At 70.3% G+C, this 13,669-nt stretch overlaps 1 protein-coding gene across 1 annotated transcript in view; it reads right to left on the bottom strand.

The window, feature by feature from the left end:
- Positions 1–6,569: 6,569 nt before the first annotated feature.
- KIF26A (kinesin family member 26A) overlaps positions 6,570–13,669 on the bottom strand; it is a 37,812-nt gene continuing 30,712 nt past the window's right edge. The window contains exons 8-15 of the mRNA XM_069493175.1: positions 13,404–13,666; positions 13,116–13,299; positions 12,789–12,951; positions 12,324–12,486; positions 8,934–11,736; positions 8,025–8,230; positions 7,424–7,574; positions 6,570–7,203 (exon numbers count right to left, since the gene is read on the bottom strand). Coding sequence (XP_069349276.1) covers positions 7,022–7,203; positions 7,424–7,574; positions 8,025–8,230; positions 8,934–11,736; positions 12,324–12,486; positions 12,789–12,951; positions 13,116–13,299; positions 13,404–13,666 — 4,115 coding nt within the window. The 3' untranslated portion in view covers positions 6,570–7,021. The remainder of the gene's footprint in view (positions 7,204–7,423; positions 7,575–8,024; positions 8,231–8,933; positions 11,737–12,323; positions 12,487–12,788; positions 12,952–13,115; positions 13,300–13,403; positions 13,667–13,669) is intronic.

Here is a 13,669-nt window from a genome sequence, read left to right as displayed (position 1 = left end):
GGGGTGGCTCAGGCCTGTCCTGGGTTCTCAGCCGCGGCCCATCCTGCCTCGTAAAGATGCCGGAGCGCCCGCGCAGCACGGCCCGGCCCACAAATCGGCGCTGGCGCGGGATTTAGAGCCTCTGCCTCTGCCAGGCGGGTCGGCTTCCCCGCACAGCTGCTGAGGCCTGAGAAATACAGCCCGTCGCCACGGCTGCTGGAGACAGGAGAGATTTATTCCCAACCACAGAGACCGGCAGCCGACAGCTGGAGCCAACGTAGGTGCAGCCGGGCAGCTGCTCCTGCCGTAGGAAGGGAAACTGAGGCACGGGCGGGGGTGCAGTGCAGGGCAGTGGCTGTCCCAGGCCCACCCCTATGTAACCCCGGAGCTATGCGGGGCCCTGCAGGTGCCCATGTCACCAACGGCCCCACCTGGGGGTCTCCTCTGTGGCCGCACGGGCTTTCCATGTCGGAGGCAGCAGGGCCGGTCACTAACCAAGGCCGCGTGTTCTCCCCACTGGCCGAGAAAACCAGGCGCCCGCGGAGGGGAGCGCCCCTTCCTCCTGGTTGGGGCCAGAGCAAATGTCAGCCTCAATGTCCCTCGAGAATGGCCGGGCAGTGGGCACGGTCTCATCAGCCCCGGCCAGGTCCACGGAAGGCCCAGGATACAGCCGGGCTGGATCGGCCGCCGCTGACAGGAGGCCTGGCATGTCCGTCTGACCTCACACTCCCGTGGTGACAGTGATGACAGCGTGAAGCAGCTCTGGGGTGACGTCAGCCTTGGAGCCACCCCCTGGATTCTCAGGACTGTCGGGGCCCCACCAGCAATCGGCCCGGCGTCACCCTGCCCCAGGACCGAGGTCCACCTGCCACACGCGCTGGCCCACTCTGGGCCTCCGAGTCCCCTGGGAGGCCCAGGGCCTGGCCCCGGGCTCGGCCATGGAAGCGATGGAAGCAGCCTTGGTCCCCAAGGGCCGCACCTCCACTCGAACCTCCCCGGGCGAGGGGCCTGGGCTGGTCGCGGGCCTGCGTGGCAGGCAGGGTCCTGCTGCGCGGGCACCGTCCTTACCCCAGGAGCTCCGTCTACCCAGGAGCCCCAGCCTGGCTGTGCCCGCGACACCTGCACGCTGGGACCTCAGCCCCGCCCAGGGCCGCAGCCCTCACGCCCCTCACGTCCCTCACGTCACAGGGTTTGCCAGTCCCAGCACGATGACCGAGACCTGTGGGCTCAGGGAACGTCCAGCGAAGCCTGCAGAGGACCGTGAGACACTGGTACAAAGTGTCACCGGCAGGGCAGGGCCAGGACACTTGGGCCACATGTGGGGTGGGGCGGGGCGGGGCTGCAGCCCGCTGTGGTGCCCGCTGGGGTCCCGGGACAGGAAAAGCACACGGGGAGACTGAGGGCACGTGAATGGAGGCTGGCCTCAGTTGACAACAGGTGTCGACGGTGGCTCGCCACCCTAATGAGCACCCTGCTAAGGTGGGATGTGCGCCTGGGGACAGGGGACTCCACGCTGTCACCACGGCTCTGCCACAGGCCTAGAGTAAATCCGATTTTAAAAAGATGATTCTGGAACAAATGAAAACAGTGTAACAAAAAGGCCATGGTTTGGTGGGGCTGGGGCGTGGGTGGGAGGTGGAGGGAGGAGACCCACCTTTATGAAAGCCTCAGGCAGGGGGGCATTTTGGGTCGGTGCGGTGGCTCACGCCTGTAATCCTAGCACAGTGGGAGGCCGAGGCGGGAGGATGCTTGAGCCCAGGAGTTCGAGACCAGCCCGAGCAAGAGCGAGACCCCGTCTCACCAAAAAAAAAAAAAAAAAAAACCAAAAATATTCCCCGGGTGCGGTGGTGCCTGTAGTCCCAGCCACCAGGGAGGCCGAGGCAGGAGGACGCTGGAGCCCAGGAGTTGGAGGCTGCAGTGAACTGTGATGACGCCACTGCACTCCAGCCTGGGCAACAGAGCAAAGCTCAAAAGGAAGGCATTTGGGGGGGACCCTCTGGCTACCCAGGCCCGGGCTTGGAGGGGAGTGTCTTTGGAAGACCTTGGCCACACTCTCAGCTCCCAGCCCTCCCGGAAGCCCCCCCCCAAACCACAAATGTCCTCCTGTGCCAGCCACACCGGCTTCTGCAGAGGGGAGGCGCCACCACTCCGATGGGGAGACAGACCCCATGCCTCAGTGTCTCCATGACAACCTGAGCCCACACCTCTACCCCACAACCACTCCTATACCCCACCCCCCACACCCCTCCACCCCACCCCCCCATTTCCGCCCCCACCCCCACACTGCCCGCCTAACCTACAGGAAGCCCGAACTTCTCGGCCTGCCCAGGGAATTCCTTCCCGGCCCCTCCCAGCCTTGGGGTTTCCTGTGTGGAAGTGGCTGGATCCCGCCTTGGTAACACAATGGCGGGAGGAGAAATCACCCTGAGCTTCCTGTTTGCTGGGAGCGATCCCCGCCCAGCCCGGCCCTGTGGGGGAGCAGAGCAGGTGTGGGGTCTCCGCCCAGGGCACGGACAGGCGCTGGGGTGCAGTCACGGAGCAGGGGCTCCTCCGTCTCCCCTGGGTCCATGGCGGGGGCACCCGAGGCCCCGGCCGCTTCTAGAGAGCCCAGCGCACCTGCCCCTGAGGCAGCAGGGCTGGCCCTGGGGTAGACACAGCTGGGGACAAGCACCAAGCTGTGACCACATGAGGGCAGGGGAAGAAACTGAGGCTCAGAGACAGGCGGGGGCTGACAGAGCCCCCCTCCCTGCCCAGACTCCACCCTGACAGAGAGTGCCAGTGTCACTGTTTTTTGGAGCATCACGTGGGGGGGTCCCCAGCCACAAGGGCTCGGGGCCCAGCAAGAGCCCCACAGAGCTGCTGGTGGGACCTGGAGTCCCTCTGGCAGGGGACCCGGCCTTCCAGCAGCCTCTCAGGGCCGGAGCCCGGGGCAGGGCGGGCACACAGGGAGGGAGCAGAGAAGGGCTGCAGTTTGGGTCCCAGGATGCAGCACACTGCCTGCCGGGCTCACCGCGGCTCCCCTGCCACCGTCCCCAGGGCTGCTGCTGCCCCCGCAACGAGCCTGCCCAGCCACCCCCACCCCACCGTTATTGTGCCACACCAGCCTCCCGTCACCTCCCACCACGGCCGTGGGTCACCTTTGCCACCTCTGCGATGGTGACCACGTGAGGACGTGCACAGGGACCTCTGAGAGCCAAGTGCTGGCTCTCGAAGCTCCAGGCCACTCCCCGGGGAGCTGAGACCCAGCTGGGTGACGTCGCCCCTCTGCCCAGACAGGAGCATTCTGAATCCAGGACGGGGGTCTCTGCTCCCTTCCTCCCCTGCTGGCCGAGTCCTTGGCAAAGGGGGTCCCCCACACCCCTAGAGTGGCCTCATGGGGGCAGCAGGCCTGGCTGGTGCCAGGGAGCCAGACCGCGAACCCCCCCCCACCTCTGCCCTCACTATAAGAGCGGGGGGGGGAGAGGGGGGGTGGCAGCCCGGCCCCTGCCCTCCCTGCACACCCCACGTCTGCCCTCCTTCAAGGAGGAAGAACACCAAGTGGGGGCATGACCAGCCCTGGCCTCTCTGGGCCTCAGTTTCCCCAAATGCTCTAAGCAGGATGCACAGGCCCCTCACAGGCGGCATCAGACGGGGCTGCCGGGGCTTCGGGTCCAGTCAAAGAGCTGAGTCCTGGACGGCCGCAGCTTTCTCATCCATAAAACGGGCGCACTCACTCTCCAGCGGCCTGTAATGACAGGGCTGAGGGCTTTGATGTCCCAGATGAAAGGTCCCCAGGCCCCCAGGCTGGCCCCAGGACAGCGATCCCCAGCCAGCAGAGCCTGGCTGGGACAGTGGGAACCGCCCGCTGGAAAGCACCCCCACCCCCGCCCGAGCCTGGCCCACTGCGGCCCGGCCAGCACGGGGCTGGAGCACAGGGGGCCGGGGGCCCCACATGGCTCCTGGTAAGAAGCAGGCTCTGGACCCCTCCAGTGACTGAGGGACAGGCAGGAAGCAGGGTGGCCTCTGCGTGAGGAAGGGACCCAGCTCATCCTCGCTGGGGGGTGGGCAGAGCAGGGCCTGCGGGGGAGGGAGCCCATCCCCCACCCCTCCCCGTGGGCGGGGCTCTAGGGCCGCTCCCGGCCTCCCTGCTGCCCCACCCTGCCCCACCGGGCCCAGCTGTGCCCCAGGCCCTGCAACAGGGCGCCTGGAAGGTCAGGGGTCACAGGCGGCTGCACCGAGTCCACAGGACCATGGCCCAAGTGGCGTCCCAGCCTCTCTCCCGAGAGCAGGTCCCAGGAGGGTCTGCCTGTCCCACCCCAGGCTCCACCGCCCCTGCCCTGCCTCGACCCGATGCTGAGTCCTCAAATCGGGGACAGAAGCCGCAGCCTGGGCGTCACTGGCTGGTCGGGAGCACCGCACCCTTCCCGGCAGCCTGCGCCCCTGCTGGGGTCCCGCTCCAGCCTCAAAGTAGAAAAGGAGGGGGCCGGTGTCAGGGCCGAGGCTGCCTCTCGCCTGGGCAGGTGCAGGAGTAGGTGGCCCAAGTGCCACCTGGGGGCCTGGGCGGGGCCAGCCCTGTGGCCTGACCCACGGGGGCCACTTGGCCACGCGAAGGGCTGGGTCCTGCACTCTGAGAGGGGCTGTCTGTGCCCCAGCTGGGCCTCCGTACGGAGCCGGAATCGTTCATCTCTTCATTCATTGCTTCCTCAGCCGGCACCCCAGCCCCTGGGGCCCAGCCTGTGCCATGGCGGTGGGCAACTCAGCCTGCCCTGCCCGAGGGCCCCAGCGAGGCTGGGAAACACGCAGAGACCACACAGGTGTGCCTGCCGTGGTGGAGGGCCCGCGCTCGCCGCCTGCAGCCAGGGAGGGGCACCAGGCCGGGCGGGTGCGGGGGGCAGTCCTGGCTCCGGCTGCGAAGCCCAGCTTCTGGGTGGGGCTGAAGCTCCTGCTGGAGCCGGGAGGTGGGGTGCAGCACCGTGGGGGGCTCAGGGCCAGGCCCACGCTCTGAGTGTGGGGGGCCGCCTGAGGCCTGCCGAGGGGTGACGCCCAGGCAGCCTCCGCAGGCCTGGTAGGTGGGGTCTGGCACAGGGACAGAGAAACAGGTTTGGGGGGAAGCCGGCTGGCTCAGCTGGGGACACACCAAGAGTGAGGCCCACAGAAACCCGAGAGAGAGCAGGAGGCCACCAAGGCCACGGCCCAAGGTGGCCCCAGAGGGAGCGTGCAGATGGGGAGGGGCAGTGCACTCGGAGTGCCCAGGGGGGCAGGCCTCCTCCCAAGAAGGGTCCAGGACATCAGTCCCCCACCCTTCTGACACCAGGGACCGGGTTCATGGAAGACAATTAATTTTGCAGAGGGTGGGGGGCGGGGGGTCATGGGCCGCAAGGGATGCGGAGCTCAGGCGGTGACGTGAGGCCCGGTCCCTATCAGGCCGTGGGCCGTACTGGGCTGTAGCCTGAGGGTTGGGGACCACTGGTGCAGGGAATGGGACCACAGGAGAGACCAGCAAACTGAAGTCAGGACACAGCCAGGCCCATGGCCTGCAGGGACTGGCCCCGATCTGGCCCCACAGGAGGGGCTGGCCGTGCTGGGTGGGGGTCCCGGGCCTGGGGGGGTCCCGGGCCTGGGCGTGCCCCGGCGTGTGTCTCCTCGCGTGTTGCCAGACAGGCCAGGAGGGAGCAAAGATGGCGACAAGGCTCCCAGTGGGGGTCAGGGGCTGCCACCCCTGCCTCAATTTCCCCTGATGACATAACCCAGTGGAAAGGCAGCCAGGAGCCCACCAGAAAAGGCTGTTTCCCCCCAGCCCAGCCCCCAAGCTGGCTGCCCACCCCAGCCTGGGCCGGAGCTGGGCAGAGCCCAGAAGAGGAGGTGGGAGGGACCGGGAGGAGACGCAGGTACGAGTCCCGATCCCACCAGTCCTGCCGCCCGCCACCCTCCCTGCCCGGAAGCCGTCCCACAGACCCCGGAGGGCAGCAGGCCGGGGCGAGGTGTTCAGAGATGCCCGGGGAACTCGGCAACTGCGTGAACAATCGATGCATCTTTTATTCACAAATAAAAGCTGTAGCAAGGTGTCACCTACACATTTGTACAAACATCTGGATGCCCCCAAAACGCACGACAGTCAGAAAGCACAAACCTGCCGTGTGGGGAGTCACGAACACTGCCGGCTCACCCCCCATCTGCATTTGGCAAGAGCGCCTCCCGAGGAACCCCACCCGGCCCAGGGCACCCCCAGGAAGAGCCCGCCTCCCGCAGCGGGGGAGAGCCCCGCCCGAGGGGCACCTTCCGTAGAAAACCGTAGAAACATAGATCATTTGTCTTCAAATCCCCACGGCAAATTCCGCATTTATAGACAAAATGATACAAAAATATGAACCTTCCAGAACCTTTACAAAACCCTTATCCCCATCTTTGTTGGCGGCGGTGGTTTGTTTTGTTTTTTGCTTGAGGTTTTGGTAAAAATTCCTGCCGTGGAAGAGGCAGCGTGTGCCTGAGGCCCAGCCCTGTGAGCTGCCCTCGCTGTCTCCCGACAGCGCAGGGTCCTCCGGGAAGGGAGGGAACCCGAGGTCGCCGTCCCCCCCGTGAGGCCCCTGGCGGGGGGTCTGCGCTGGGAACGAACAGACCCCCAACCCGGGGGGAACCGCTGCAAAGAGAGGCCGTGCTGAGCCCTAGAGCCCTGGCGAGCGCAGGTCCGTCCTGCCGCACACACTGCTCGGCGTGAAGCAGGCGAGACCCACAGACGCAGCTGGCCCGGCCCGCGCCGGGGCCCAGCACACGGTCTGCTGGTGTCTTGAGTCCGTAGCACCAAATGCACAAACGAGAAAAGTCACATCAAAGTCAAAGGCACTTGCGTTGCTGCTGGGCGGCAACAGTCTCCCGGTCTCTCGCGCACGCACTCCGTCCCGCTCCGACCCCCAGGCGGGCCCTCCCGCCCCTGCTCTCCGCTGGCAGGCCCCATCGGCGCCCCGCGCAGCCCCGTGTCCGCCTCCCGCCACCGCGACACATCCACGCTCCAACCCACACGCTGCCCTCACACCCTGCACGTCCCCTCTCGTGCCCGCTGCCAGCCTCAGACGTCCACCTCCTGCGGCCCCCGGACGGCCGCAGTGGCCGCGATGCTGATGTCGAAGCAGGTGACCATCATGACGTGGGCCTTGCACAGGTTCACGCACTGCTCCAGGGCCACCGTGGCTCGCTCCAGGGCCACCAGGTACTCGGCCGACTCGGGGTCCAGCTCCGGGTCCACCTCGACTGGGCAGGGGAGGACAGCGGGCACCCGGGTCAGGCGCGGGGTCGGGGCAAGAACGGCGTCCGCGCCCCCGGCCTCCCCCACGGGATGCGTGAGGCCACCGCCAGGGCTCAGGGAGCAGTGGGGCTGGCTCCAGGGCACGCAGGAGTGAGGAGGGCCAGGGCGGGGCACGGCCAGGGTCCCACGGGCCTGCGCCTCCGGGGGCTCCGGGGCGACACTCACACTGCTCCAGCCAGCGGCCGGGCTCCACCATCAGCCGGCCCTGGGTCTCGGCCAGCTCCGCGCACAGGCGCTCGTGCCTGGCCCGCACTTCCTGCAGCCGCTGCTGCCTGCGCTCCGCCTGCCTCAGTCTCGCGCCGACACACAGCGGGGCCTGCGCAGGGCGGTGGAGGATACGGCCTGGGCCCAGGGACGCCCAGCACCCCAGCATGGCGCCCACTCCCGCCACCTGCCGGCCGGGGGTGGGGCTCCTGGGGCCCCCACAGGTAGGGCCCTGTGCGTGTCAGTACGCGGTGCCCCTGGGGCAGCCTGCCGGTGCCTGCCTGGATCCTGGCGCAGCTCTGGGACCCCGACCAGGCAGAACCCCAGGGGACAGCAATGGTGGCCTCAAGACCCCCTCCAGCCACCCACCCGCTGCCCACCGGGGACACCGCAGGCTGGGCAGGGCGGGCTCCTACCTTCACGTCCTGGAAGGGCTGTGGGTGAGAAAAGGTGGGGTTAGGGACTGCCTGGCCACAGCCTCAGGGGCCTGGTGAGCCGTCACCTGGCCACCCAGCCTCCCGCCAGGGCTCAGCCTCCACCCCCAGCCCGCCACGGGCCTGACCTCGGCCGGGTCCTCCCTCGGGGCCGGGCGCGGCCGCTGCAGCCGCTCCACGTCGTCGATTTCGTACACCTTGATCTCGAAGGGCTCCTTGAGGGAGCTGGCCAGGGGCGGGGGCAGGTCCACCCACTGCCCGGGGAGGCTGGGCTTGCGGCCCAGGGCGGCGGCGTCCGGCAGGGGGGCCGGGATCAGCCGCCGCCTCTGCAGACCTGAAACAGAGCCGGCGCTGGGCGAGCAGCTGGGCCGGGCCCAACTGCGGGCTCCGGGGGCCCAGCCCGGGACTCGGCCACGCCTGCCCCCGCCGGGTCAGACAGGCCGGAGCAGCACATGGACACGGGGACACCACTCACTGCAGGGACAGGAAACTGTGCTCCTGTCCCCCAGAACTCTCAGTCCCCGGAGCCGTGCCAGGTCCTCTGCCCTGCACAGTGACACCAGCTGCCCACACAGCAGCGCCCCGAGGTCAGCCCCCGCCCCCCGGAGGGAGCCCCGACTATCCCTGCCTCATGGCACTGCCCGGCTCTCACTGCGGGCATGGGGAGGGCGACCCCCGGGCCAGACCCACGGGCCTGCCTGGCTCCCCCGCTTGGCTCCACCAGGCGGCTCCCCAGCCTGGCCTGGCACTGCCGCCCCCCCGGGCAGTCCTGGCGGGGTCCTCTCCCGGCTCCTAGTGGCCTAGTTGGGCGACACTGGGGGGCCGCGCTGGTGGCTCTGACACAGACAGGCCGGCCCAGGGCAGGGCGGGGCCCAGAGACAGGGCTGCTGCTCTGGTGTCCACACCGCAGAGCCCGGTGCCGCCCACACGCGGAGGTCGGTGACCCGGCGGGGACCTGCGCCTCTGGCTCCGCGCCGGCCACGCCTGTCCACCGAGCACCCCCAGCCCCGTGAGCTGTAGGCGGCTGTGCCACCCACCTGTGGCCCTCTTCTTGGGAGACTTGAGGCTGCGGCAGCGGGCGCCCGGGGAGGCGGCCCCGCTCTCGCTCGTGGAGTCCGGGGCGGAGGACGCACTGCCGGTGGCCTCGCTGTCGCGCATCATGCTCTCGTAGCCGCTGCTGCCGCCGCTGTGGTAGAACAGGGCCGTGCGGCCCATGGCGGGCGGGAGCTCCCCGCTCAGCACGCTGCTGTTGTCGCTGCCGTGGCCGCTGCTGTAGCGCTGGGGCCTCCGCGGCGCCGTCACCTTGCTGTAGGGCGAGGGCAGCGCCGGGCACGTGGGCGGCCGCTCCTCGCCCGCGTTCACGCCGCTGTCGTTGCCACTGTCCGAGTCGGCCGCGCCCCACGAGGGGCTGGCTCTGCTGGGGGCTCCGCCGGCCGCCAGCTCGTTGACGCGGCTGTGGGCAGCCCGGAGCGCCTGCTTGGTGCCCATGATGGTGCCACGACTGGTCTTGGCCCCAACGCCCGGCCCAGCCTTCGGGGCCACCCTGGCACCTGTCACAGGGCCGCCGGGGGTCCTGCCCGCCACAGAGGCCAGAGGCTTCACCGAAGCACCCAGAGCCCGTGGCCCACCGGCCACTAGACTACGGCCCTTGGCCCCGCCAGGCGGGGGCTTGGGGGCTCCCACCCCCTTGGCCAGGCTGCTCCTGTAGGCAGGGGCCGGCCCGGGTGTGGGGCTGCCAGGCGGCACACCCAACCTGGGCACGGCCCGGGGAGACCGCCCAGGGGCTTCCCTGACCTTGCCGCCGTGGGCCAGGCCCTCGTACCGCTCCAGAGACCCGTGGCCGGTGGGGCGCTGTGCCACCTCCACCTTGCCAGCCCGGGCCTTCAGGCTGGACGTGGCCCTGGGGACAGAGTGGTCGGTCCGGCCACTGGGCCTGGCCTCCTCCTCCCCTCGGAAGACGGTGGCAGCCCCAACCCGCGTCAGGCCCACGGCCTGGGTGGGGGCCAGGCCCGGGCCGCTCTTGTGCTCCAAGCTGGACTTGCGCACAGGCGGGGCCGGGGGGGCCACCCCGCTGGGCCTCGGGAAGAAGCCCCCCTTGGCAGCCAGGCTCTTCTTGCTGGTGGGGGAGGCCTTCAGGCTGCCGGAGCCGCCCACCTCAGCCGGCGTGTCCCCACAGGACACCGCGGGCGCGGTCACGCCCAGCGTGGTGGCACCCCTCCGCAGCGGCGGGATCCGAGCAACGGCCTCCGGCCTGCGGGCCGCCCTGGCCGCCACCTCACACCCGTCCACCACCCTCTGGGCACACGCCAGCGTCGCCGGGGCCTCAGGCAGCCGGGGGGAGCTCAGGGTGGGGCTGGGGGCCCTGCCGGCAGAGGCCGCCTGGAGCACGTCACAGTCACCCGCCCGGAGCAGCCACGGGTCCTCGAACAGGCCTCGGCCAGGCGGGCTCTGGCCCCGGTGCGCGCAGCCCGCGCGGCTGGCCGCTGAGGTTGTCGTGGGCTTCCAGGGCAGGCTGGAGTGGATGCTCTGTGCCGCGGCCGCCCCCCGAGGGGACCCAGCCTGGGGCTCCCTCCCCAGTCGGGCCGGAACTGCCGCAGCCACCTCCCCGGGGTGAGGACTCCGGGCCGGGCCGGGGCTGTCGGCTCTGTCCTGCTGTGGGAAGCCCCGGCTGCCGCCCTCCAGGGGCCTGTCCAGGGCAGGGGCGTCGGTCCCTGCGGGGGAGTCGGGGCCCAGGGGAGGCTGCGGCGGGGGGCAGAGGGGAGGGCCGCCCGGGCCCTCGGGGGCGGGCGAGGTGTACGCGTCGAACTCGTCGTTGATGCTGCTGATGATGCTGACGGGCCGGGAGCCCGAGGCCAGCGCCTGCAGGGAGCAGCTGCTGCCCAGGCTGGCGAGGCTGGGGGGCCGCCCCGCGCCCGCGAGCCCACCCAGGGACAGCTCCTCCACCACCGTGAACACCAGCTCGTCCTCGCCGTTGAGCTCCACCGGCTGCTGCAGGGTCACCGTGGCGGTCAGCAGGCCCCGCTCCAGACGGCCGCGAGCAGCCGGGCGGGGGGAGGCTGCGTCCGGGGGCATGGGGGCCCCACTCGTGCCCACGGGGGGCGTCCGCACCACACTGTCAGCGTCCCCTCCCCCGGGCTCCTCCGGGGCTCCGTGAGCCTCTGCCTGAAAGGGCGGAGGGGCTGGGCTGGGCAGCGGCCTCCTGCCTCCCCCCACCGGGGCCTTGTCCGGGGCAGGCAACGCAGGCCGGGCGCTGCTGTCCTCACTCTGGTCACCCCAGGCGCTGGCCGTGGAGGGCTCGGGGGCACCCCGGTGGGTGCCCGGGCCGGGGCTGCCTTGAGGGGCGCCAGCCGCCTTTGTGGAGCCCGTGGCCTTCCTGGGGGCGGCGGCCTCGGGTGCCAAGGGCTTCCTGCTCCCTCGGGCGGGGCTGGCCCAGGCCCCATCGGAGCCACCCGGGGGCCCCAGGGGCCCCTCGCTGCCGTCGATGCATTCCAGCCGCTCCTGCAGCTCGGCGAAGGTGCTGCAGCGGAAGTGGTCGGCGTCTCGCGGGCCGGCGGACGGCCGGCGGCGGCTCAGGGCGGGGATGATGGGCACGACATCAGGGGGGCCCTCGTCGTCGGTGAGCTCCCGGTCCGACAGCGCCGCCCCGCCCGGCCCCACGTAGATGACGGTGTCGCAGGACTGCTCGCTGCTGGACGAGTAATCCGGGTCTCGGGGCGGCCCGGCGCCCGGGCGGTCGGGGTCTGGCGCCACGGTGCGCGGGTGGAAGGGCCGCAGGTGCGGGGGGCGGCGGGCACGGCCCTCCTCGCAGGAGCTCTCCCCGCCCGAGGAGCTGGAGGCGTACTGGGTGGCAAAGGACGCTGCGTGAGCCTGGCCCCCCTGCACCCTCTCCCCTGCACCCTCCCACGACTCAGCGCTGTGGTCCCTGTGACGAAAGCCACGGCAGCAGCCACCAAGCAAGCTCTGCCCAAGTCCGAGAACTGCGCTAAAAGTCTTGGGCAAGCCCCTACGTGACTCTCGTCAGCCACTTTGCAAGCAAAACAGTGCCAGTCAGCATTTCAGGGAGGGACAGAAGCTCAGAAAGGCGAGGTGCCTGCTCACGGCCGCGACTGCAACCCAGGGCCTCCGCGCTGCTGTGGGGGTGCCTGGGCAGCCCCCCGCTGAGCTGGCTGCGCGTCCCAGGCCTGGACGGCAGGCTGGAGAGGGCCCAGCTCTGCAAGCCCCGCTGCAGGCAGTTCTGACGCGTCCAGGGACCTCGGGCTGGGCTCCCCGACCCTGCGGGCAGGGCCGCACGGCACAGCCCTGTGCCACGGACGCTCAGCCGGCCCACCCCGGCCCTCCTCCTGCCCCCTCCCCCACCACGCCCCACGGGGCCAGCGGGAGCCGGGTGGGACTCCCTCAGGACGGGGGCGGGCAGGAGATGGACCCACCTTGGCCTTCCTCCTGCGCAGGCGGTGGATGCGGGCAGCGAGCTGCACGGTGCTGAGCGTCTCGGCGTGGTGGGCCGGCGCATCCGAGACGTGGGCGATCATGGTGGTGTGGCAGCTGCTGGTGGCCAGGGACTCCCGCAGCAGCATGGTGAGCCGGTGGTCCCTGGGGGCCGAGGGGGCTCAGACCTCAGCGTGGGAGGCTGGGTGAGGGGGAACCCGGGGTCCGGTCTGGCATCCACTCTGTCCCTGCACCCCGGGCTCCAGCACCTGCCACCAGCCTGGTGCCAGGCCCAAGGCAGCCCCTGGGCATCCAGGCCCCTCAGGCGGGGGATGAGCCAAGAACCCAGGACCCCGAGGGCCCCCAGGAGTGCTGGACACTCCAGACACGAGGGCCTGGCCTCTCTCCAGCCACTGCCCAGCCCCCGACCCGCGCCCACCCTGCACCTGCCGAGGCGCCACACTCACCGGTAGGGCACGTGCTTGGCTCCGTTGACCAGGGCCAAGATGACACTCCCCAGGGCCGACAGGGACAGACACAGGGGTCCCCCGGCAGCCTCCCCAGCCCTGCCAGGTGCCGCCTCACAGCTGCCCAGGTCGATGAGATGCAGGCGGCTTCGGCCTCCGGACACTGAAACCACAGGGCAGGCAATGACAGTGAGGCCCCAGGGCCCCAGGCTCAAACAGGAGTCTTCAGGGGACACCCCCAGGGGACAGTGGACGCCAGGGAGCCCGGGGCTGGGTCTCAGCTGACGCGCAGGTCCTGCGTGCACACGCGCTGGGCACGGCACCTACTTCCTCCGCGGCCGCACTTCTCCACGCGGTACTGGTAGACGTGCAGCGTGAAGAGCATGTGCGAGCTGCGCCGCGCGTCCTCCCCGCAGCCCGCGCGGCTGGTGCTGCGGGCCGCCAGCGCCGCGTCCAGGTAGAAGGCCGCCTTCTCCGCCGTGGGCGCCCTCAGCTCGCTCTGGTTCAGGAGCTGCAGGAAAGGCCGAGGCCACCGCACCTTCAGCGGCTCGGGGCCGAGCGCAGCCCCAGCCCCCACGCCCCGTGCCCCCCGGCGGGCCGGCCGTGTCGGCGCACCTGCGCCCCACACACAGGGTCCTCCCGCAGGTACACTCCTGGAGACTGGGCATCCTGCAGGCTGCCGGGGGCCACCTCGGCCAGCAGGTCCCGCAGGTTCTGGTCCCGGCCGCACACCTCCACGGCCGAGACGCGGATGGAGAAGTGGGCGCCCGTCCTCTCCTTGCGCTCTGTGACGAGCTTGAAGAGCCAGGAGATGGCGCAGGGCACGACGCCCAGGCTGCGGGGCGAGCTGTCCTTCCCGATCATGGTGTACGACTTCCCTG

This window comes from Eulemur rufifrons, chromosome 2, assembly GCF_041146395.1.
Source record: "Eulemur rufifrons isolate Redbay chromosome 2, OSU_ERuf_1, whole genome shotgun sequence".
In the NCBI taxonomy this organism is placed as follows: domain Eukaryota; kingdom Metazoa; phylum Chordata; class Mammalia; order Primates; family Lemuridae; genus Eulemur; species Eulemur rufifrons.
This window is presented reverse-complemented; position numbering and strand designations above follow the sequence as displayed.